The following is a 24,644-nucleotide window of genomic DNA, read 5'->3' as shown; positions in this document are numbered from 1 at the left end:
ACCCGATCCAAGAGAGCACGTCCAGTGTGTGACAGAAGGAGGACCCTTGATAAATTAGAGCAGGAAGTATCTATCATGATAATGATCTCTCCTTGGGGATGGGTGCCGGTAGAAAGGGCATGAAACAGTGCTGAATGAGGCAACATGGACGTGTTTCCTTCTGCCGCCCTGTCCTTTGGGCCCTCCTGTCTCACCCTCCTGCTCTCTCCTTTCTCCTAGTCCTATGTTCGCTTTCCCAACCCTCCTTTTTTCGCCTCTTCTCCCCTCATTTCTCCTCTAAAGGAGGAAGGAATGTTCTGTGTCCCAAATGCCCCTCTCATTTCCCTAAAGTCCCACTCTGGAAATGAGCCCTCTGATAAGCGGCATTGTGACATCACCACGCATCAGCCAATGGCTGTCCCCTTGGGCCTGGCCCTCGGCCTCCAGGGACCACTGCCCTCCGTTGATAAGCAGAAGCCACACACGTAAACCTTCTTCTACAGAACCCCTTCACCCTCAGGGTGGCCGCCAGAGGATGGATCCCTCCTGAATCTGCTGGCAGCCCTATGATCCTCACAGTCAAGCTGCTCCTGGGCCGGAGATGTAGCCTGACGGTGTCAGGACAGGAGGGCATGGCCATGCTGAAGAAGCTGGAGTCCGAGCGGCTGCACGTGCCAGAGGAGCAGCAGCACCTGCTCTTCCGCAGCCAGCTGCTGGCAGATGACAAGCGGCTATCCGACTCCCGCATTGGGCCCAACACCTCCATCAGCGTGGTCATGCGGCCCCTGGAGAAGCCGGCGCTGAGGACACCCGCCAGCCCCAGCCCCTGTGGCAGCACGTGGGCCAGGTCCTGCCCAAACACCTTGGGCCCCAGGACACTGAGGCAGTGCTGCAGCTGCTGAGGCGGGAGCACGAGGAGCGCCTGCAGAGGATAAGCCTGGGGGACCTGGAGCAGCTGGCGCGGCACCTCCTGACCAAGGAGCCGCTCGCAGAGCCCGCTGGGGAGAGGAAGCCTGAGGCTCTGAGTCCCGATAAGGAGGAGGAAAAGGAGGCTGCTCAGTAAACCAGCCATCCTGCTCGTTTGCACGCTCAAATTCATCCCGCCTCATCCTTAAGTTTTCCCCAGTGACTCCCCACAAGTTCTTGCTGACATAGATGCATCTTCACCCCTTTTCGAAATTTCAAAGCAACTGGAGGGATTTTGGGACCTTTATCTCCTCTCTTGGGCCTGTTGGTTCCCCCCTGAAACCCGGAGGGATTCCCTCCCCACCACTAGAAGCAGCTCTGGTCGCTCCATGGGCAGCCAAAAAGGGGTGGTCACAGGCTGCCCCCACCCTCTGCCCCTCTGGCGGGACAGCTCCTCCTGGGCTGGGCGGCTTTGCCCCTGCTTGCCCAGCAACAGCCCAGGCTGTCAGCACACCTCCTGGCTCAGAGTCTCTGTGTCTCTAGACAGACTGTCTTTCTCCTTGGGGGCAGAAAGACAGATAATGTGAGTTCATTTCTTCCATCCCGAGGCCGTGGAGCCCACCCCCAGACCTCTGATGGCCAAGGGGAGAGGAGTGCCCGGCAGCTGGTCCTTGCCCTCTGAGAGAGGCTGTCCCTACTTTCTGCCTGCTCGTGCTTCCACAGTGTAAGGGGCAGGGGCAGCAGAGGTAGGAGTTGGGGGAGGGCTTCTGTGTGCAGGCCTGGCGTTCTCAGGGGCGCACACACACACACACACACACACACACGGGAGAGCAGGAAGCCGAGGCTTAGGCTGAAAAGGCAGTTTGCTTTGCTGCACACTCACTGTGGTCAGCATGAGCAGCACAGGGCCGCACCCCCCTGTGGCCTGCCCCAAATCTCATCAATCACTGGGGCTCACTGAGCCCCCATTTCCTGCCCATCACTGCTTCCTGGGAGCAGAGAGAGTACCAGTCAGGGCCCTTGCTCTCAGAGAGCATGCGGCTTCGGCAGGAGAGAGAGGTCATATGTGTGACAAGTAAAGCAGCAACATAAAACCAGAGTGCAGCCCGTGTGACTACATGCCCAGGCGCCAGCCACCACCTTGCAGGGCGCAGTCCTCACAGACTATAGGAAAGCCAGGCCCCTTTCTCTTCTTGTGTGAGAATGGCCCTCGCCAAGGGCTGAGGAGCTCCTACAGCCCGTGTGTGAGAGGGCGGGGGACTCACTGAGAGCCTGGTGCTCTGAAGTCCTGGCAGTGCTGTTACCGCAGCGGGTCTGTGGAGAAGAAGGGAAATGGATGAAGCGCAGTCTAGAGAGGAACTGGAGGCACCCAAGTTCCAGGGCTTCCCAGGTGGCGCTAGTGGTAAAGAACCTGCCTGCCAGCGCAGGAGACATAAGAGACACGAGTTCAGCCCCTGGGTCAGGAAGATCCTGTGGAGGAGGGCTTGGCAACCCACTCCAGTATTCTTGCCTCGAGAATCCCATGGACAGAGGAGCCTGGTGGGCTAAGTCCATGGGGTCACAAATACACAGGTCCCTGGGAAGCATCCTGTCCTTGGCTTATGGGGCCCCTGCATCCTATTAGTTGGGGTATGTTATAGTAGTGTTTACTTACCTCATAGGTGTTGAAGATTACAATTGAGAGTAGGGGGGGGTCAGCTACAGCGCAGGGAGAGACTCCTGAAACTGTGTCTCTGCCATTGGGGGGCGGGGGAACCCCAGCTTCTGGCTCCTCTCTAGGTCCTGCTCCCAGGTACCCCATCTTCTGCAGAAGAGACCTCCTGATGGAGCTTCAAGTATGTTCATGCTGGGCTGTGCCGTGTATGGAGGGGGACAAGCCTAGTATCTTTACATTAGGGGAGCTAATAGACCATTTCCTGGGAAATCTGGGAGTGATAAAAATAAGTGGGTTGTTTTATTCCTTTTGCCAAGAGGAGCTGGCATGAGGGGATGGGGGACGGCTTTGTTGTCTACCTGGTTAGTGGGACAGTTGGGGCTGGCTGGGAGCAGCCACCTCTGCTGCTAGTCCCGAGCTCTGCGGAGGAGGGACTCCAGGTCCCACATGGGAGGAAGGAGAGTTGTTCCTGTGATGGTCTCCCAATTCTGACTCCATCCTTCTGGAGGGCTCTGCTCCCAGCCCTCCCCACAAAGCTGAGCCCAGGGGAGAATGCACTGCCTCGTGGAACTGAGCAAGAACTTGCCTCTGTTCCCTCTCGCAGGGATATTTTATTCAATGCTGCATTTCCTACTGTGGGGTTTGTCCCCTAATGGATGAACTTCAGGTATCAGGGAATATTGGGAGGCTGGGGGCAGAGGGGCCGCTCACACTCCTGCAGTGGGTTAGAATCCTCCCTGTGTGGAGAAACTTGGCTCCTATCTTGTCCTGGAGGTCCTTCCTTGTCTCAGTTTCACCTCATTTCAAAGGTGAATTGGAACCTGTGCCAGCAAAGGCTCCCTCCTCTGCTGTCACCATCTGAGGAACCGTGGGAATGGGAGAGGGCACTCTTCTTAAACTGCAGCCCTGGGCATGTAGCCCTGCCACTTCCCCACAGCATCTCTCTCCTGCCACAAAAGGAAGGACACACAGATCCCTTTAGAGGTAACCGCTTTGCTCAAGTAGGAGTCATCTCAGGGCAGCCACAGCGTCTAGGTTTCCAGCTTTGTGTTCTCAGCCACATAGAAATCTGTCTTCTCCTCCAAGCTCCTTCCTGCATCACCACAGGCCAACAGCCTCTATCCCCTGGTCCCTGGCGAAATCGTCTTTCTGATGGAAACAGGAACCGCACCCTGGTTCATGTGCTATTTCATAAGTCCTTTATTCTTTGATGAATACAGGTTGATGGTGGTCTAAGCATGGGCTATGCTTTGTGCTGGGGACCTAGGTTGGGCTCCCTGAGAAGACAGTGTAGGGAGAAGTGCGCCCCCTACTGTCCCTGGTTGCTTGGTGCAGCAGAGGGGCTCAGGGAAGCCCTGCCACTTAGCCCAGGATTGAGAGGTGGGGATGTGCGTGTAACTGGCGGTATGATTTTTACCCTTAGCCCTGAGTGGTAGGGCAGGGAACAGTCTGTCAGGATGAACATTCTTGTAGATGTTGGTGAAGGAGAAGGCTTACAGTGTTCCCAGAGCTCCAGAGACGTTGGATGCTTGATGCTACAGTAGAACCAAGTCACGGGTCTTGCCCACATTCAGAGAAAGGGGATCTCACAAAGGGCCAGACACCAGTGGAGGAAAGGAAAGGGGAAAAGTTGAAGGAAACCTCAAGGACTTTTCCTGACACTCAGGGGTCTACACATCACACTTGGAGAACTGTTGCTTGGCTCAGCACAGCCAGCATCTGACCTGGCTGGGTGCCCCATGATACCCAGAGTCATGTGACATACCCAAGGAGCACCCTGGCAAACACACAGACACCCCCTCAACACCTCACACCCATAGGGCGTGGTCTGTAGTGGCAGAACCAGGTTTGCAGAAATGAGCTTTAGGCTCTGTTCCCCTCGCAGTGTCTGGGTTCACACCTGGCCTTTTGGAGTTCAGGCTGCTGGAGCCCAGGCAGTCCAGCCAGAAGATCCCTCATAGCAAATGCAAGGATGGAAAGAGACGACTTTGCAGCGCTGAACCTAGGAATTCCTAGGGCTGCAGGAAGAGGTGGCCTGGACCAGCTTTGCGCTATCCAAGCGATGCCGTATATGGTCAGGACCCAGGTGCTCACAGGACGTGTAGGAACATGGAGATGGCCATGTGGGTGCACATACTTGTGTGCTGGGCAGCAGCTGGGCCTTGCAGAGGTGCTCCACACTTGTATTGACATCAGCCCACTTATGTCTGAGGGCAGAGACTCCTTTCTCTGTGTGAACTCTCCAAGGCGGCAAGCTTGCTTCTCACCCAGCCCAGGCCTGGATCACTCTCTCTGGGCTCTGAGCTGGGCCTGGGTGGTTGTGGCGTGGCCAGAGGGCAGGCTGCCTTGCGCTCAGGTCCAGCTGCTGAGCCAGCTCTAGCTGGTGGAGATGGCTGAGGTGAGAAAGCTGCAGAGCCAGGTCCCGGGCTCCTGGAGCAGATGATGTTCCCACTGGCTGCCTCACCCTGCTCCTCCCTCTCGGGTTGCCTCCCTCCTCTCTTGTCCTTTCTGCTTTTCTTCCTGTACCTCTTTTCCACCCTTTCCCTCCTGTTCGTGACCACACTCGGGGCCGAGTTGGCTGTGTTGTGTGGACATCTGGGTGCTTTTTGGCTCTCCCTCTAATCTTTAAGTCTCTTTCCATCCACCCCTGCCCAGCTTCTCTTTCCTCCCATCCATTTCATCCATACTCACCCTTCTATTAAACCCCAGCCCTTCTCCCTGTCCTCCTGTGTCCTCTCTCTTGTATTCTTGTATCTACTGACTCACCCATTAGACAGGCGTGGACAAGGACCCAGAACCCTCTGCCTTTGATGATGTCCCTGCCCTCCACCCTACCTGTGCACAGGTGTGATACAAATTCATAGACATAGCTGTCCAGCCGGTACTCGAGCACGATGGGAAACGGCCTCATTGCATGCACGCACCTTTCTTGCTGATGTAAACCCCCAAACAGACACACATCCAGAGAAAGGGCACAAGGATTCGCACATACAGCGTTGCCACGAACAGCCTTGCTCGAAGATGGACGTGCTGCCAGGACGGCAGAACTGCCCAGGCAGGCGGTCAGGCAGTGTTGGCCGAGGTGGCAAGCTGCCTCTCACAGGCACTGTGGCCAGCGGGTTGGGTGCTGGGTCCCCATGCTTCCCCTCACAGCTCTGTCTGGGCCAGTCCGACTGTACTGGCACCCTCGTTCTCCTTCAGCTCTGCGTCCCTCTCTGAGGGCGGCTTGATTCCTGTGGGCTCCAGGACTGTAAATCCCCCTCAGGAACAGACTGCAACCCAAGGAGCCGGCAGGAAGCCCAGGCTCCCAGAACGCTTCTACCTCCTTGCTCTCCGCGGCCTCCAAGTGCACTTCCCATCATGGTGATCAGGCGGCTCCCTGGCAGCCTTTAGTGGCTCCCCTGCCCTTGCAGATGGGTGATAAATCTGAGGTAACTACTGTCGGTCGCTGGCCATAAACCCGTCACGGCCTGCTGCAATGGGGCCAGGCCTGCCTGCGAAGCCTGGCAGAGTCAGTCTTGTCAGCCAGCTGCCCTTGGAGAAGTCCCAGAGCACCCATGTCTGGGATATTATTTATGAGCCTCAGACTCCAGGATCAAAGCTGCTGTCCATCAGATAGGGCAGGAGGGAGGCCCTCGGAGCCCCCTCCTCAGCCTCTCCTCTCATCTAGATAATTTCAGGCCACTGCCACTTCTTAAACTTGAGTGACCATGCATTGGAGAAAGCCTTGGTCCTCTCAGGGTCCCCCGAACCCCCTTCCACTTTCTTTCCCTGACCAATTCCCAGTGCACCCCCTTACACACACACACACACACACACACACACACACACACACACACACACTGGAACAGAGTCCACACACTGGCCTCTGAAAGGCTTCGGTGACAGAGTTGGGGTGGCAGAGTGGGCTTTAGCCTGGAGGGCTGTCTCTCCTGACCATTGCTGCCCCTCTCTCCAGCACGGCCTGCCTGAAACGAGGAGTGGTGGGGTGCTCAGACCCCAGGACTTTGTCCACGTGACCCTGACATCACCAGGAAGAGTTTAGGGGAGGAAGTGCATTCTGTCTTACCCAAAGGGAGGAGTCTCTCTACAGCCTCCTCATCTCTCTGTGTTGGCTTATTTCCTGGGCCATTGTAGCCCCAGACACTCCTCATCTGCGCTGTGAGTCTGGCAGCCCGTGAGGAGATGGAGGTGGATGGTGAGAACAGTGTGAGGCCTGGAATCTGAAGATTTGAGATTGAGCTTGAGATACTCCTTAATTGGGAGGTTGGGTTGGTTGGTCTGACTCATCTGTTCAATGCCCTCTTATGGGGTAGTTAAGAGCACCCAATGGATGTGAAAGTGTTTTATGAACCCTAAAGTGCTCTGCAGAATTAAGGCTTATTCTACCCCTGCCCTCCCCACCCACATTGATTTCTATTGCAGTCAGCAGAATGCACTCTGACCAGTTCATACCTAAAGGGGTGTATTGCATGGAGGGGTTATGGTTTACAGGATCCCTGGGAGGGCCAAGTGACCAGGTTTGGACACTTAGCCAGGAGGGACACCCAGACTGCCATCTCACCTACAACTTGGCTCCTTGGGTTCCAGGGATGATCCAGAGTCCCCACGACAGGTTGCACCCTGGACTCTGCTGTCTCCAGCCCCACTCTGAAGAGCTGCCTCTTCTGAGCTGGCCCACTTCCACCTACAAGTACCAGGTGAGTGGTCTACCTGGAAGAAGCCAGCTTGCGATGAAACCTTAGTTGAAACAGAGTCTTGGACATGTGGATTTTAACTTTCCAAGAAGTGAGTTGGGAAGGTTGATCTATGGGAAATTTTATGGAACAAATGACCCAATTTCTTCAACAGGAAGAAAAAGATAACCAAGAAAGAGTGAGAGAAATTTATAGATTAAAAGAAATTTAAGAGGTGTATCAACGAATCGCAATGTATAGAGTGAGTTAGATCCTGATTTGAACAAACTGTTAAAAAACAAAAGGCAAGGGACTTCCCTGGTGGTCCAAGGGTTAAGACTTCACTTTCCAGTGTAGGGGATGAAGGTTCGATCCCTGGTCAGGGAGCTAAGATCCTTCATGCCTTGTGGCCAAAACCCCTGAAACAAAAAAGAAGCAGTATTGTAATACATTTGATAAAGACATTAAAAAATGGTCCATATGAAGAAACATGTTTAAAAAGGCAAGACCGTGGGGAAATATGAACACCGACTGGATATTTGATGGTATTAAGGAATGAGTGTCAATTTCTAGGCAGTGAGATGTTGTCATGTTATATTTTTAAAAGTCACCTTTTAGAGAAGCACGCTGAAGTACTTCGGGCTGAAATGTTACATTAGATTTTTTTCAGAACAATCCAGTGAACTGGGACAGAGGAAGTTCCTGCAGTGACAGAATGATGGCAGGGTGACTGTAGAAACTGGGTGCATGAGGGTTTGAGCATACTACTCTATTTTTGTGTTGGATTGAAATTTTTCATAATAAAAGTTTATTTTAGAGGTTTACTTCAGCAGCGGCTGAGTTGCTGAAGCCTTGCCTCCCACGGACTCCTTACTGTGGGGCGTTTAGAGTGAGAGCAGTGGCTGTTTCATCGTGACGTGCCGGCCACCACTGAAATCCTGTCTTCTGGTGCTAACTGACTCTCTGTTGTCTGGAAATGCAACGTGTTCGGAAACCAGTCCCAGATTCTCATATCCTCGAGGGTTTCTTGCTTGGAATCTCTTCCAATACCAGTCTGGGAGAACAGATTCCACTCTGGGTGATTTAAGCAGAAAGGAATTTATTAGAGGATATTAGGTAGTTTATAGAACCTTGGAGAGGGCCAAGACATCACAGAGCCAGGAGAATTCCACGAGCATCCCATGGGGCTGCCCTGGTGGAGACACAGATCTGCTGCCTGTACCCAGGGAGCAGGTGCTGGAAACCTCCACAGCTCACCCAAGAGGCGTCATCTCCCCTGACCCCGCTTCTGCCTTGCATTTCTTTCTGCCTCCACACCTGTCTTCCCCAGCCCTTCCAAGTCTTATGTAGGAATCTTCCTGGTGGAACTCGGTCACTCATAGGCCCTAGCTGCAAAGAAGTCTAGGAAATGTAGTTCTATGTTTTCCAGCATCGTTAGCACAGGAAAGCAAACTCTATGTTTCAGTCTTTAAGAGAATTTTTTGCCTGGCTCCCTAGCTCCCAGAACAGTGACCTAACCTTGGCACCAGGCTATCTCTTGTTTAGGGCTGCCACAACTGATGTTATTAAGCCCAGGCGCTGGCAAGGCATATGTTCTCCCCATACCCTTAACATGAAACATTAACAGAATTCAGAGTTTACAAGGAGCTCTTACATACTTTTTGCCTTTTGGTCCTCTCATCGAGCTTGGAAGGTTGGGCTCGTAAGTCAGGGAGCTGGCAGATAGCAGATCCAGAATCTGAGTCCTTTACTCCTCTTCCCCACTGCCCACCCACCTGCATGAGATAATTTATTGCAACTGTTTTGTGACTTGATTTTGCTTCTGTGGCTAATTGTCCTTCCTCTGTCCCAAGGCCACACAGGCAGGCTTTTGCGCCACCTTTCTTACACCAGTTTTAGGGAGAGATGGCAAAGAGCAGAGGCTGGAGCACAGGCCCTGGAGTCAGAGAGCTGGGAGATGCTTGCGAGCTGAGCTGACCTTGGACATGTGACTTCAGGCCTCGGTTTCCCTCATATGTAAAAGTGGTTAAGAATAATAGCATCTTATTAATAGGATTAAATAAGGCAACATAAGTGTTTAGTAGACAATAAATATTCAGTAAGTTTGTTATTGTTACTACAACAGTTGGTTGTCAGGGCACCTAGAAGACCATTCTTACCCTTTCCTGGATTTTGTTTTGTAAAAATACAGGTTCATATGGCTGATTCATGTTGAGGTTTGACAGAAAACAAAACTCTGTAAAGCAATTATCCTTTAATTAAAATAAATAAAGAATCATAGCCAAAACCAAAAAATAAAAAGAAAAAAAATACGGGTTCATTGATGGGATTATCATGAAGGAGATGGTGGAAGGGAAGTTTGGAAGAAAACAGGCTAAAGGGACGGGGCTTCCCAGGAGGTTGGGAGGAGCCAGAGGACAATAGCAGCAAGGTGACCTGAAAAAGTTGACTCTTGGCAGAGACCAAGTGAGGATTGGTCATGAGCAGAGCTGTGTGGACAGTGCACAGAGGGGCCAGTGGGCCCTTCCCTGAATGTGCTGTGATGTGGGAGACTCCAGAATCTTTGCTCACCTCTAATGGATAGTGGACAAGGAAGCTCCAATAGAAACACCCTGAATTCCCTCTGGACTGGTAGAGGCTTGGGACAGATTACATTTAATTGGCAGAAAGAAATGGGACTTTTTAAGCACCATATGCAGGAGAGTAAAATCCCCTGTTTGTGACTTCTTATCTTGTTGTCATCCAGAATGGGCCCCAGCAAAACCAACATTTAGGCAAAGATTGTTTCACAAATCTGGGTCTCTATTCCTTTGCCCTTTTCTAAAATGCAGCCAGAAACAGAAGCTTTTGTCTCCTCCCTCTGCTTATCAAGCTCGCTCTCTGCTGAGGATGTGAATGAATCGGGTCAACACAGGCTCAAGTCGCAACTCTGTCACTTAGCAGCTGTGTGTGAGGTTAGGTGAGTCAACAATAAAATAAATTCCCTTCAAAGAGCTGTCATGAGGATTATGTGAGACAATGGAATTTAAATGTGCTTTGTAAACCGTGACTGTATGTTGACAAGAAGTGTCTTTATACAGGTTTAAGCAAGTGGGATATGTGATGGCTTCCTGGTAGCCTGGCTTGGCTATAGAATCCCTGTGGGTTGTCTTTCATGGAGCTGGACAACAGAAAGAAAGCAGCGGCTGTTTTGCAGCATACACTTCCCATCTGCTGCTGCTGCTAAGCTGCCTCAGTCGTGTCCGACTTTGTGCGACCCCATAGACGGCAGCCCACCAGGCTCCTCCGTCCATGGGATTTTCCAGGCAAGAGTACTGGAGTGGGTTGCCATTGCCTTCTCCACACTTCCCATCTACCAGTTACTAAATCAAACACTAACTCAGGCACTGCTTCAAAGGGCTTTTACACAGGTGATTCAAGCCCCTAATCAGTTGACTTTAAATTATGGAGATAATCCTGGTGGGCTTGGCTCACTCTGTTGGAAGCCCTTTTTGGCACCAGAGACCAGTTTCGTGGAAGACAATTTGTCCAAAGACTGGGGTGGTGGAGAATGGTTTCAGGTTGATTCCAGCACATTGCATGTACTGTGCACTTTGTTTCTATTATTAATTAACTCCATTTTATATCATCAGGCATTGAATCCCGGAGGTTGGGGATCCCTGCTTTAAGAGAAGACTTGGGGGACTTCCCTGGTGCCCCAGTGGCTAAAGACTCTGTGCTCCCAATGCAGGGGGCTTGGATTCAATCCCTGGTCAAGGAACTAAAACCCACATGCCCCAGCTAAAGATCCAGCATGCTGCAATTGACATCTAGAGCAGCCGAATAAATAAATACATAAATAAATATTTTTTTAAAAAGATAGAGACGACTTGGGTCTTTCCTGAGAGGGACTCAAGCCTGTGGCCAGCAGCTTCAGCTAGTGCCTGTGGATTTCAGTCTACCTGTGATCTTCCCTTCCTGCCTGCCTGCCTGCCCCACAGATCTTGGACCCACTTAGCCAGCGCCACACTCATGTAAGCTCCCAAACACGTCTCCTACTGGGTCTGATTCATTGGTTGACACAGGGTGCGCCTGCTGGGACACAGCAGAGCAGGAGGCATCAGTGAGAGCGGGGAGGTGTGTTTGGCGGTCCCAGGGTGTCACGTGGGTGTGTTGGGGGCGCTCTGCCTCTGCCTGCACGGCTGCAGCATTTGTGGAGTTTCTGCAAGTCTCTGGCTGTAAACACAGGGTCACATCAGGGCCTTTAAACAGTGGGTGAGGCAGGCATTGTTATTCTCACCTTTGAGATAAAGAATCAGAATCAGCACTCAGAGAATGCAAGTGATTCAGCCAATGAGTGGCAGAAGCGAGTGGATGGTCCCGGGGACCCTCTCAGAAGCACTGCCCATTTTGCTTGTTGCCTTTGGAACTGCTTGAGTGTGTCATGTGCCTCGCTGGGGTCAGGTCCCAGGGCTGGAGTCAGAGATCTGGGAGAAGGGTGATGAGTTTGTTCCCCCGCCCTCATGGAGCTCCCAATCCGGGTGTCTCTCTGGGTCTATGGCTGGGTGAGGGTTGATGCTGGGCCTTCAGGGAGCTGTGAGTTGGAGTTGGCTTTCCTGCTTGAACCTGGTTGTCCTGAGCAGTACTCAGGAGAAGCTGCTACCAAGGTAGGTTCTGTGAGCCTGCAGGCAGAGTGGAGAGCCCTCAGGGCACCAGCAGAAGCCCTGGTGGCCGTACCCCAGGCCCCTGGGACTCGTTAGCGGCGCTAGTGAGGGCGCTGGAAAATGTCATCCAGAGGGAAGTACGAAGGAGCTGCTGCACAGGGGGCTGAGGGACTGCCTTACATCCTCCTCCACACCTCCTCCCAGCGCCTGAGCCCTCCTGCCCATCCAGCCCTAGAGAGCGCTCCTCAGATGTAGGGCCACTGAGGCCGGTGGGGCCCAAGCGACAGCTCTCTGATTGTGTGTCCAAGCACCTTGGAAAACAAAACCAACAAGAGATTATCTCCTGACCTCGGTGTTAGCTCACATAGTTATGTGGGGAGTAGAACTTTTTAGTTGGCTTATCTATTCTGATGGTCTACACAAATCAGAGACAGGCTTCTTTCTACTTCCAATGATCCATGTAGACCAGCTTCTTCCTTACTGATGTAATGAATATTATTTGAAGGCCTGCTATGTGCCTTAACATTCCCACCCCCACTCCGTAAAGACTGCAGCTGACTGAGGTATCTGCTGAGGGCAAAGGGAACAAGGACCATCCAGTGGAATAAGGGAATTATAAATACTCTGCCAGTTGTGGAAACAAGGACAAGTTTTCCTTATGAATATGTTTATATGTATATTTCTATTAAGCAAATATTTTTTTCTTCCTTATTCTCACCGTCTCAGTTCAGTTCAGTCACTCAATTGTGTCCAACTCTTTGTGACCCCATGAATTGCAGGACGCCAGGCCTCCCTGTCCATCACCAACTCCCGGAGTTCACTCAGACTCACGTCCATCGAGTCAGTGATGCCATCCAGCCATCTCATCCTTTGTCGTCCCCTTCTCCTCCTGCCCCCAATCCCTCCCAGCATCAGAGTCTTTTCCAATAAGTCAACTCTTCACATGAGGTGGCCAAAGTACTAGAGTTTCAGCTTTATCATCATTCCTTCCAAAGACCACCCAGGACTGATCTCCTTTAGGATGGACTGGTTGGATCTCCCTGCAGTCCAAGGGACTCTCAAGAGTCTTCTCCAACACCACAGTTCAAAAGCATCAATTCTTCGGTGCTCGGTTTTCTTCACAGTCCAACTCTCACATCCATACATGACCACAGGAAAAACCATAGCCTTGACTAGATGGACTTTGGTGGCAAAGTAATGTCTCTGCTTTTTGAATATGCTAGAACCCCATGAACAGTATGAAAAGGAAAAATGATAGGATATTGAAAGGGGAACTCCCTGGGTCGGTAGGTGCCCAATATGCTACAGGAGATCTGTGGAGAAATAACTCCAGAAAGAATGAAGGGATGGAGCCAAAGCAAAAACAACACACAGTTGTGGATGTGACTGGTGATAGAAGCAAGGTCCTATGCTGTAAAGAGCAATATTGCATAGGAACCTGGAAGGTTAGTTCCATGAATCAAGGCAAATTGCAAGTGGTCAAACAGGAGATGGCAAGAGCGAACATCAGCATTCTAGGAATCAGCGAACTAAAATAGACTGGAATGGGTGAATTTAACTCAGATGACCATTACATCTACTACTGTGGGCAGGAATCCCTTAGAAGAAATGGAGTAGCCATCATGGTCAACAAAAGAGTCCGAAATGCAGTACTTGGATGCAATCTCAAAAACGACAGAATGATCTCTGTTCGTTTCCAAGGCAAACCATTCAATATCACAGTTATCCAAGTCTATGCCCCAACCAGTAACACTGAAGAAGCTGAAGTTGAACGGTTCTATGAAGACCTATAAGACCTTTTGGAACTAACACTCCCAAAAAAGATGTCCTTTTCATTATAGGGGACTGGAATGCAAAAGTAGGAAGTCGAGAAACACCTGGAGTAACGGGCAAATTTGGCCTTGGAGTACTGAATGAAGCAGGGCAAAGACTAATAGAGTTCTGCCAAGAGAACGCACTGTTCATAGCAAACACCCTCTTCCAACAACACAAGAGAAGACCCTACACATGGACATCACCAGATGGTCAACCCCGAAATCAGATTGATTATATTCTTTGCAGCCAAAGATGGAGAAGCTCTATACAGTCAGCAAAAACAAGACCGGGAGCTGACTGTGGCTCAGATCATGAACTCCTTATTGCCAAATTCAGACTGAAATTGAAGAAAGTAGGGAAAACCACTAGACCATTCAGGTATGACCTAAATCAAATCCCTTATGATTATACAGTGGAAGTGAGAAATAGATTTAAGGGCCTAGATCTGATAGATAGAGCACTTGATGAACTATGGGATGAGGTTCGTGACATTGTACAGGAAACAGGGATAAAGACCATCCCCATGGAAAAGAAATGCAAAAAGGCAAAATTCTCACCATCTAATATAACTTAAAAGAGTAGATAACTGTATGTCTCAAAATTTGTTACAAGATATTAAAGGAGGAGCATGAATTAACTAAGAGAAGAATAAACATAAACCAGATAAAAGTTCCTGCTCTGACTGAATCTCCATTCTACTTGGGGAGAGAAATAATAAATAAATATATAAAATATATAGGTACCAGTTGCTGATCAATAATAAGGAGAAAACGGGGAAGGGGTAGAGAGAGCATGCTTATGTGTGTGTGTGTGCATGCGTGTGGTTTTGAATAAGCTGATCAGAGAAGGTCTCCTAGAGGTGACACTTGAGCAATGGGAGAGAGCAGGTGCAAAGGTCCTGAGGTGGGTGCTGAAGGAGGCCTGCTGTGGCTGGAGCAGAAAGGAGACAGAGCTCAGCATAAGATAGGTTAGAGATAATGGGGACCAGGTCACACAGGGCTTTTGGGTTTTGCTAAGGACTTAGGGTTTTTTATCCCAGTGAGGTGAGGAGCCAGGCCAGGACTTTGAGGTTAGGAATATACTCTGACTTACGTTTTCAGGCACATGGCTCTGCTTCCCACCAAGGATTGTTAGAGACCTGAGGTCCAGGGCTTTGGGGACAGGCGCCCAGAGAAGGAGAGTCCGACGACATCCCCACCTCCCAGCCCAGGGCTCCAGCCCTTGGTTGTCTTTGTAGGGTCTCTGCGACGCTAACATACACATGAACCCTGTTTAGTTAAATTCCATGAACGGAGCCAAACTCTCCTTCTGGCTGGATTGAGCTGAACCCTGAAAGGCTGCAGAGAGGACCAAGGCCGTCTGCCCTGGAAGAGCCCTGCAGGAGGAGACAGACGTGTGTGTGACACTCAGTTGCAGTGTCAGGAGGCTTATCTGTGGAGAAGCTCAAAGGAGAGGGTGTTTTATTCTGGCGGGGATCATGGTGCTGGGGGTGAGGGGGGAGGGGGGAGCATTCAGAGAGGGGGCAACACCAGAGCTGGGGTGCTAAAAAGAGAACTTGGGGGGCAGACCAGAAGAGGGGACAAGACCCAGGAAGAGGAAGCTGCAGAAGGCAAGAATCTTAGTCTTTAACTCAGGGGCGGTTGTTTAGTCGCTAACTTGTGTCTGACTATGTGTGACCCCATGGGATGGCCAGGCTCCTCTGTCCGTGGGGTTTCCTAGGCAAAATACTGGAGCGGGTTACCATTTCCTCCTCCAGGGGATCTTCCCGACCCCGGGATCAAACCCACGTCTCCTGTGTCTCCTGCATTGGTGGGCAAGTGAGTTCTTCACCATGGAACCACCAGGGAAGCTCCTTAACTCAGGGGTAAGACAAACCAAATTTTCTTTCTTTTCTTACGACAGTTAAAACCTCATTTGACTCTACTGCCACGAAGTGGTGGAAATGTAACCTCGGTTGCTTTGGTGGGGAACCCAGGTCACTTTCCCTGGGACTGCTTTTTAAATCTTGGGAGCTTATGGAGTACCAAGGCCAGTGGGGGCAGGGCCGTCTGCCTTTGATGTCGCAGCAGGCCCTCAGGGCCCATGGCCGGGTGTCCCAGAAAGCCCTAATCCCATGACCAGCTCTCAGGCCTGCGGCTCCTCTGTTCCTCTCACACCAGCCTGAAGTAGGTGCTTGGGCGTCCGAGGGCCGTGGGAATTGAGTCTCTGAGAACCGCACACAGGCCTCCCTGACAGACTGCCTGTGGAGTGGACACCAGGCCACCCAGCACCTCTGTACCTCTTAAAAGGAGAGGCTTAAGTAGCTGTGAGCATGGGGGAGGGAGGGGAAGAAAATGGGATGGGGAAGCAGGCTTCCCTGGCAGCAGGCTGCACTTCCGAGCCCAGTGCCATCAGGGACCTTGATCTCCACTTTGAGGCACTGGCCCTGGCTCTCTGGACCTTCTGGGGGTGGTTTGGGGGATATCGTGTTGCCCACCACACCACGGCTTAGCCAAAGATGGACTGAGCAGTGTGGGCGTGGGGAGGGGGCCAGATCACCTCTAGATTCCCTTGCTGGCCCTCAGTTCTCAGGGCACTGACTGCTCTCAGGAATGGGGCCAGTGTCCCTGACCCCTGAATGGGACACTGGGGACCCCCGAGTCCTCTCGACAGGCAGCCTAGAAGCTAGCAGCCCCTGCTGTTTGGAGCCTCTAAAGAGCCAGGATTTATGTCCCTTCCCCACCGTCCATATCTCTGGCTGGGGAGAACGGCTCATTTTTCACGGTGCCGCGTGACTTTCCAGACTATATTTTCAGCCTCGGCTTGACGTCAGTCTCTCACTCGGTCCCTAGGGATCGGCTTTGTACATTTCCAGGCTGTCCCGGCTGGAGCCTCCCCATCCCCTTGGGCCTCTCGTGGTGTCTCTGCCCTCCCTCCGTCCACCACTGGTGGAAATCCCTGGGCAACCGCTGGTGGGGGTGGCTGGGTCCCCTAGGAAGCCAGTGGATGTGGCAGCAGGGAGGGGAGCTGCTGGTCAGCAGGAGAGAAGGCCAGGTGGGCTGGTGCCCTCCAGGGTGGGCTGGCCTGTGTGGCATGTGAGAGGGGGTGGGGGTGGAGAGCTGGGGGCGGGAGGAGGGAGCTGGGCTGGCCGAGATGGGAGACAGCACGCTTGTCTCTAGGCTGCTCATCTGCAGACACTCCCTGGGACAGGCTCTGTCCCAAGGCCTAAAAAGAGAGGAGGGAAGATGAGACTGGGGAGAGAGAGGAAGATGGAGGAGCAGGAAAGGGGGAGGGGTAGTGGCAGAGGCAGAAGACTGGACTAATAGCACAAAGATTACACGGCATGGGTCAGTGCTTCCCCGCTTACTTACCTCATTTAATCTCCAAAACAGCTTCGCTGTGGATATTGTTGTCTTTTTACAGATGGAGAAAACTGTTGCAGAGACAATGTTCTTGGCTCACGGTGCTTAAAATTCAGCCCAGCACTGCCCTTGGCTTTCATTTCAAAGTTGAAGGGGCATGGTCTGCTCTCAGAACTGAGCATGTAGGCACCACCTGAACCCGCATCAAACAGCAGTCCCCCAATCCTGGCCATGACTTGTGTTCTGGGGTGTCTTCATCTTTGAACCTAGACTGGGGTCCTGTCTCCATCAGGCACCCCAGACACAGTCAAAGAGACTTCTAGTTTCTGCACTGACACTTACCTTCTGTGTGACTGCAGGGTAGTCACTTAACCTTTCTGGGCCTTGATTGCCTCCTGGTCTTATACCTGATAAATTCATCATGTCCTGGACATGGACATGGACATAAATTCAACATGGCCTATTCTCTCTAGTCTCTCACTGGGGCCCCTCAGTCATCCCCAACCAGAATCCTCAGTCCTCCTTCACTCCATAGCAGTCGGCCACTGTGTCTGCTGATTGTGTCTCCTGAATACTTCAAGGATTGCTATGCTCCCTGCCTGGTGTTTGGTAGATGCTAAAGAGACGCTAGTTCTTTTTCTCATGAACCCTTCTTCCTGTTTTGAAAAGCACCAGGTAATCTGAAAATGTGTCACTGTGATAGAACTTGGATCCCTGAGCCTCCCTTCTCACTTCTCTGCCAGTCCCGGTGTCCCAACCCCCACCCCGTGGGCTGGGGCTTCTGAATGACACCTAATTCCCACTACAGGGCCTGGGTCCAGGCTCTCACGGTCCGCTGGAGTGGCAGCATGTCACGGTGGTTAAGCATGTGGGCTTGGGACTCCCATCTCAATTCTGCCACTAACTAGCTGTGTGACTTAGACAAATAACTTAACCCCTCTGTGCCTCACCTGTCTCCTCACCTGTAAAATGGAAATGATAGTACACTTTGTTATGAGAATTAAATGAATTTATACACATAAAATACTTAGAACAGTGCCTGGCAAAAACAAGCATTCAACAAATATTAACTTTTGTAATTATTGCCTGGAAGATAATCACCTCCTCAGTGGTCTGTGCTTCCAGTGTTATTCCCTATGACACGTTCTCCACTCAGTGGCCAGAGAGCTCTCTCTGTCACTCCATGCAGGGTTGCCAGATAAAATACAAGATGCCTGGTTTAAACTTAAATAGATGTTTGGTATTTGCTAAATCTGGCAACTCTTCTCCCATGCTTAAAAATTTCCCCTGGTTTTCCATTACCTTTAAAATAAAATCTAAGCCTTTTAGCATGACATTCAAGTTCCGTATGATTCAGACCCCTGCCCTCTCCATTTAATCCCTACCTCCCTATTCCTTACCACTCCAGCCCCCTCATCTTATGCTCCAGCCGTCTCCAACTCTGTTCCTGGAATACCAGAGAATGACTCTTAGCATTTTGGAGTTAGGATGGGCCATTGGTCACATTTTCAGATGAGGGCTCAGAGAAATTAAAGACCTGCCCAAAGTCATGAAGCTCACATCACCCATGTTCTTGACATGATCTCAAACCTTGGTCCTGCAACACTGAAAGCCACACACAGGCTCCTCTTAGAGTCTGAGAGTGAGGGAAGGCTGGATCTGCTGGCCTGGAGTGGTTCTCAGGGGTCAGCCTCAGCAAGTTGTGATGCCCAAGAGGTTTCCGGGGGGCAGAGAGTTGACCTGGAAGTGTTTCAGACTCAGGTAAGGAGTTCCTCAGAGTGTAGGGATGTGCTTCTGAGACTCAGGGTCAGGAAAGCAAGGCCCTGTTTGCTGCTCTGTACTTGGGGTTTTGTCCTGGAGTGGAAACTTACTTCCCCAAGTCCAGTTAGCTGAGAGTAAGGCTCAGGATTATAAAACAGGCAGAATAATCTTGGCTGTCAATAATCCTGCCCAGAAGCCTTGTGGTGACCTCAGGGGGAGAGAGTGGAGGCCGTTAGGACGGGAGTGGTGGACACCTTCCCCACAGGGCTTCTGGGCAGGTGTCAGCACTCTGCAGTCCTTGGGAGGCTCTGGCTCTGTTACAGCATACGAAGAAAATATCTCTGCTCAGCGTTGAGAACTTGGTCTCAGTAATTGACTTGTATGATGTCCAAAGACTGCACATATAACCAGCTCAAAGTGATGTATCATCTTTAGCAAAAAGATTTATCCTGGAATCTGAGACAGCTTCCCATTTGTCTAGAACAGAAATAGGAATGACTCTCCTTGCCAGGAATCATCCTTTGTCTTCAAAGCAAATTTCTCCATGGTTGGAGGTTTCCTGGACTGAGGCTGAGACCTGTGGCCAACTTACTGGCCAAGCTCCCAGAGTCCTGGTGTCTCTGTCTCAAGAATCTCAGCTACAGGCAGCAGGGACAAGGGAGAAAGTGGGGCCCTGGGTTTAGGAGCCCCAAGTTCGGAAACTGACTCTATTACCACGTGACCTTCGGCAAGTCGCTTGGTACCTCAGCTTTTGCTGCTCCATGAGTAAAATGGAGTTTGCGATGTCTGTTTAACTGCCTCATGGCAGTAACGGAAGAAGAATATTCATCCCTGCTTCACAAGGAAGCAGTGAGGAACCAGGGTGCAGAGCATGGGTTTTGGGATCTGACGGATCTGGGTCAAGTCCCAGCTTTGCTGTCTGCTTTTGCCGCACTGGGCGAGTTTCTCAATCTCTTTAAGCTCTGGTTTTATAAAGTGGGGGATCCTCAAAGGCTTTACTTCATGGTAATGTTGTCAGGAAGAAAAAGAGAGGATGTCCAGGAGTCCTTAGAATGGTACCTGGTGCATGATGTGCACTCAAGGACTGGCTGTCATCACACACCCAGGCACCTGGGGACCAGGCCGCGCCAGCAGTGACATCTGTTGTAATGAGACAGGCCCATTCCCACATGTCACGTCATCTCAAGGACCGCACACAACTGTAGGCAAGGAAACAGATCTGGAAATATTGAGGACTTACGAGATCACAGCTTACTTACAACTCATCAGTGGCAAAGGTGAATTTTTACCCTATTTCTAGCTGAACCCAGGATCTGTATTTTTTTTCCCTGCTACATCACACAGGTTGGTAATGCAGTTGAGACAGTAAAGATGGTCAAGTAAGAGTATCATTAACAGGGAGGACGCAGAAGCTGTGCACAAGAGGTGGAACCAAACGGGCTGGAGTTTATCTTTCACTCTCGCCATGTCATAGCTGTGTGACCACGGACAAGTCACTTCCACTTCTAAGTCTCAGGCCTGTTAGGTTCTCGGCGTGGTAAACGGCGTCCCATCCCAGGAGCACTTGCTATTGCTGCTGGTAAACGGCATCCCATCCCAGGAGCACTTGCTATTGCTGCATACTGAAGCGTGGTAAAAGGGCCAGTCCTCAATGTGAGCAGAGTCTACGCAAGGAGCATCCTGTGGGTGATTGGGCATGATAGCAAGGAGGAGTGACACTGAAATGAGGCTTTGAAGGACAGAAAGGCTTCTGATGAGGGGGGCCAAGGGGGAGAATCTTCTCAGCAGAAGAGATGATGCAGGGGAAGACTCAGGAGAATGCTGGGCTGGTGCGCATGGAAGCTGGTGCCCACAAGGAGGTATTTCCATTCACCCACTATAGTAGAGACTGCTTTTTACTTTTCAAAAAATCATTTGACTGTGCCATGCAGCATGTGGGATCTTTATTCCCCGACCAGGGATCAAACCCACATCTTCTGCATTGGAAGCATGGAGTCTTAACCGCTGGACCCTGAGGGAAGTCCGAGGCAACTGTCTTTTAAAATCACTTTCTACGTGCTGGACACTTCGTGATCACTTTGATTTTCACGACTGTTTCTCATATTAGGTGACATTGTCCTTTTTCATAGATAAGCAGTTGAGGCCTAGAGAATCTAAATAAGCTCCCCAAGAGAGTCACAAGTGAGCGACAGAGCCAGAACTAATAATTCAAATCTGCCTCCCTAGGGTGCTCTGACCACCCCGCCATGCTGACTACCTGTCAGTGCTGAATGGACCTGTGCCTCCATCCCACACTCCCAGCTAGAAGCCAGAAGAGGCTTTTCTAGAAACAGGTTGGGCACTGTCTCTGGACTCCAGCAGCTGGCAGCCTTGGTAAAGTAAACACACACAGCGTGGGTGCTCAGCTGGTGGTGAAGCAGAGAGAAAGCGTGGCCTGCACGGCTTGTTCTCTCGCCGCTCCCCCTCCACATCAGAGCATCAGCTCTCACCCCTTGAGCTTGGGGATGGGCTGTTATGGCCAGTCCACTGTCAGGCTGGCTAACAGCCCGTGGTGGCGAGGGGGCAGGGACAGGCAAGAGGCTCTGTCCTCAGTGCTAAAGAGACTGCAGAGGTGAAGAGAGTTAGGGAGACGGAGGATTGCCCTGGGTCACCGTGGCTGGTACCAGCCTCCAGCCTGATGGATTTTAACCTCTGTGGAGCTTGCTGGACACCCGTCCTGAGGCCAGGTGGTTGCAGAGCCTGTGGCTGATGCTGACACATGCAGGCCCATGATAATGTCTGGTTTTGTGTTCTGTCTCCCCCAGAAATATGTCAGTGCACGAGTTTCTTTGTCATCTCTGGTACTCCTGGACCCTACACTGCTGGTGGTTTGAGCTCATGGGATTGAACCACGTGAATCAAGTCTGTGATCAGCAGTGTCCTAACCCAAGGCATGTTCAGAGCTCTCTCCTTGATCCACCTCCACAGAGCACTGCCCTGCACCCCCCTCCCCCTGCACAGGTCCTACCCCAGCACCCAGGGTCCCCTGAGAATGCCCCTCCCCATCGGCCTGCCTGGCTGTGTCCTCCCCTCCCGTCCTCACGTAAGCTTTCCCCAGCTTCCATGGCCCATCTTACATCCAGCTCCTAATGTCCCTAGAGCTCAGCTACTGTTAACCAAATTGTCTTCTATTCACCTCTCCATGTGCCCCTAAGCAGGGCAGCTCTGTGAAGGCAGGAAGAGTCCTTTCCTACCTTTGCACCTCATCCCCAGCCCCAAGCAAGGATGGGCATAGGACTTGGTGATGTTGGAGGGGTTTGGCTGGATGGGGGCAGATCTGGAACATTCTGATCACAGAAAGATTTCCATAGGTGACTGGGGATGACATCTGGCTTTGCTGGATGCTGCAGGACTTCTCATAGTTTATTAGCCACTCTCTCCACATGGATCCGCCTAGGGGCCAGGGTGGAGTCTCGGCCCAGAATGGTTTTTCCCTCCCCTGAAGGACCCATGACCCCAGCCAGGTGGGATGACCTGGGAGCCAAGGTACCGAAGTCCCCACTGACCAGAGTCACGCTTATATCTCTGCAGCCCGTTGCCATCCCCAGGCCAAAGCAGAGTCCCAGTGAGGGATGGGGAGGAGCCTACGGAGCACACCCACGCTGATTCTTGTCCCAGTTTCCAACTGACTCGCTGCCTGACCTTGGACAAATCCCTCAACCTTTCCAGGCCTGGTTACCTTCATCTGACAACCAGGGGACTATAACAGTCCTCAAAGAGTTGTTAAGGTGCCCCTTACAGCTCTGAACTTTCGCTTCTCTGACTCAGAGGCAAAAATGTCTATTGCTTCTCAAATAAAAATGTTCCTCCCCTGACAGCCAGCCCTGGAGAGATTAATAATTCTGTCAGAGCATCCTTGCATTAAGGCTGGCACTCTGCCGTTTCCCCCAAGACCAGGCAGTTAATCGTTATTCATTGTTCATTCCCGTTGTTCACCCTCTCCTTAGCCCCCCCTCCAGCCCCCTTCACCACCCCACCCCCAACATGGGGTGCAGCAACCTGCCATGAATGAACAGTAGCTGGTCACATGGCCCGGTCACCATGGAGACGGATCCCCGCAGACAGAGGTAGGCATCAAAGTCACATGAGAACCCCGGAAAACTGGCTGAGGTATTTATAGAAGCAGGCTGGTGCTTTTATGGAAATGGGTCTATATTTGACTCCGTTACTGAAAGCTTCATGCTGGCTCTGGAGCAAGGCAGGCTTTGTACTTGATTGTCCCTACCCAGGTCTCGGGTGGGGGCAGACAGATAGCCCCCTCCCTCCCTACTGTCTCCCAGCACATTCCCCACTCCCCACCTCACACCCAGCTGATGCTGAACCTGCTCCCTTCTGTTTACACTGAACAAAGCTTCCTCCCAGGCTGGGAGTTTGATGCTCCAGGATGTTGGGCACGTGAGCAATTTGGGAGACCCTCTTTTACCCCTCAACCCCGAGTACAAACTAGAAGAATGTCCTCACTGCTCTTCATAAATATTAGAATGTACTGCCAATGCTCAAAGCCTTTGCCACTTCTTTCTTCCTTCAAAGTTTAGAGGTATCTGCCAAAGGTGGGCAGGGGGATGTTATCTCATATACACCCACCTCAGGCACCCTAGAGCATAGACACTACTGTTCTCCCATTTCACAGATCAGGGCAAGGAAGCCCCAAATCAGAAGGAGATTCAGCAGTCCCTGCTCTTCCCGCCATGCGCCGCTGCGGAGAAGGTGGCATGAGCCTGAACGGAGGGGCAGGGGTTGGGGGTGGGGCCAGGCAGACAGTGGCAGTCTGGAGGAGCAAGGAGAAATGCGTTTTGGTATTTAAATAAGCAAGTAAGACACGCCCATGGTCAAGAAAAATTAAAACGGAGCTCATAGGGCTCAGTGCCAAGTTTCTGATTCCAGGGCCCTCCAGCGCTCATTTTCCTTCCGTAAAGGCAGATTCAGATGTCCCCTTTCTAGAGACCTCAGATGCGTCACAGAGGCAGATATGGCTATACTGAATCGACATGGCACAGACATAAGGTATACCAAAATTCAAAAGATGAAAAGTAAATCTTTCTCCCATGCCTTCCCCCAGCCATGCTTGCCCTAGCATTATGCACTATTGTCAGTTTCTTATGTATCATTCCAGAAATATTTTATGCCTCTACAAGTATGTGCAGTATGTACAAACGGTCACACAGCCCTGCATCCTTTTTCATTTAACAACATATTTTGCAGATGTGTTCACATCAGAACATATAGAGCAGATTTGTTCATTTGCATGGCTGCAAAAAATTTGATTGTGTGGCGGTACCATAAATTATGTAAACAATTCCCTGTTGATAGACATCTAAACTGTTTCCATTTTTTAGTGACAAATACTGCTGAGGGAGTATCTTTGGATGATTGTCTTTAGACGAATGAGTGTGTGCCTTCGTAATTTTGACAGATATGGCCTAATGAGCCATGGGATGCACCTCTGCAATTTTTATAAATGCTGTCTAATTATCTTTTGCAGAGACTGTACGGTTTAACTCTTTTCCTACTAGCAACATGTGTTATCAGCCTTTTTTTTAAAGAAAAGTTATTTGTCAACATAATAGGTAAAATATGGTATCTCACTTGTCAATGTGCATTTCTTCTGCTGTGAACGAAACTAAACATCTTTTTATATGTGTAGGAGTTACTTGCATTTTCTATGAACTTTCTATTCATATCCTTTTATCTTTTTCTTACTGGTTTTTAGGAACTCTTTATATATTAAGGAAATACCTTCCCCACTTTCTGAACAGTCACTCCAGATAGCCCTCAACACCCATTATATGGCAGGACTGCCTTAGTCTCTATTCCAGGGAATACAGAGCTT

The 24,644-nt window shown here is 51.0% G+C and overlaps 1 protein-coding gene across 1 annotated transcript; it reads left to right on the top strand.

The window, feature by feature from the left end:
- Window positions 1–545: 545 nt before the first annotated feature.
- UBL4B (ubiquitin like 4B) lies at window positions 546–1,042 on the top strand. The gene is given in 2 exon segments (XM_052638296.1): window positions 546–777; window positions 780–1,042. Coding segments are annotated over 2 exon segments (495 nt in total).
- Window positions 1,043–24,644: the final 23,602 nt, after the last annotated feature.

This window comes from Budorcas taxicolor, chromosome 3, assembly GCF_023091745.1.
Source record: "Budorcas taxicolor isolate Tak-1 chromosome 3, Takin1.1, whole genome shotgun sequence".
Classification (NCBI taxonomy): Eukaryota; Metazoa; Chordata; class Mammalia; order Artiodactyla; family Bovidae; genus Budorcas; species Budorcas taxicolor.
This window is presented reverse-complemented; position numbering and strand designations above follow the sequence as displayed.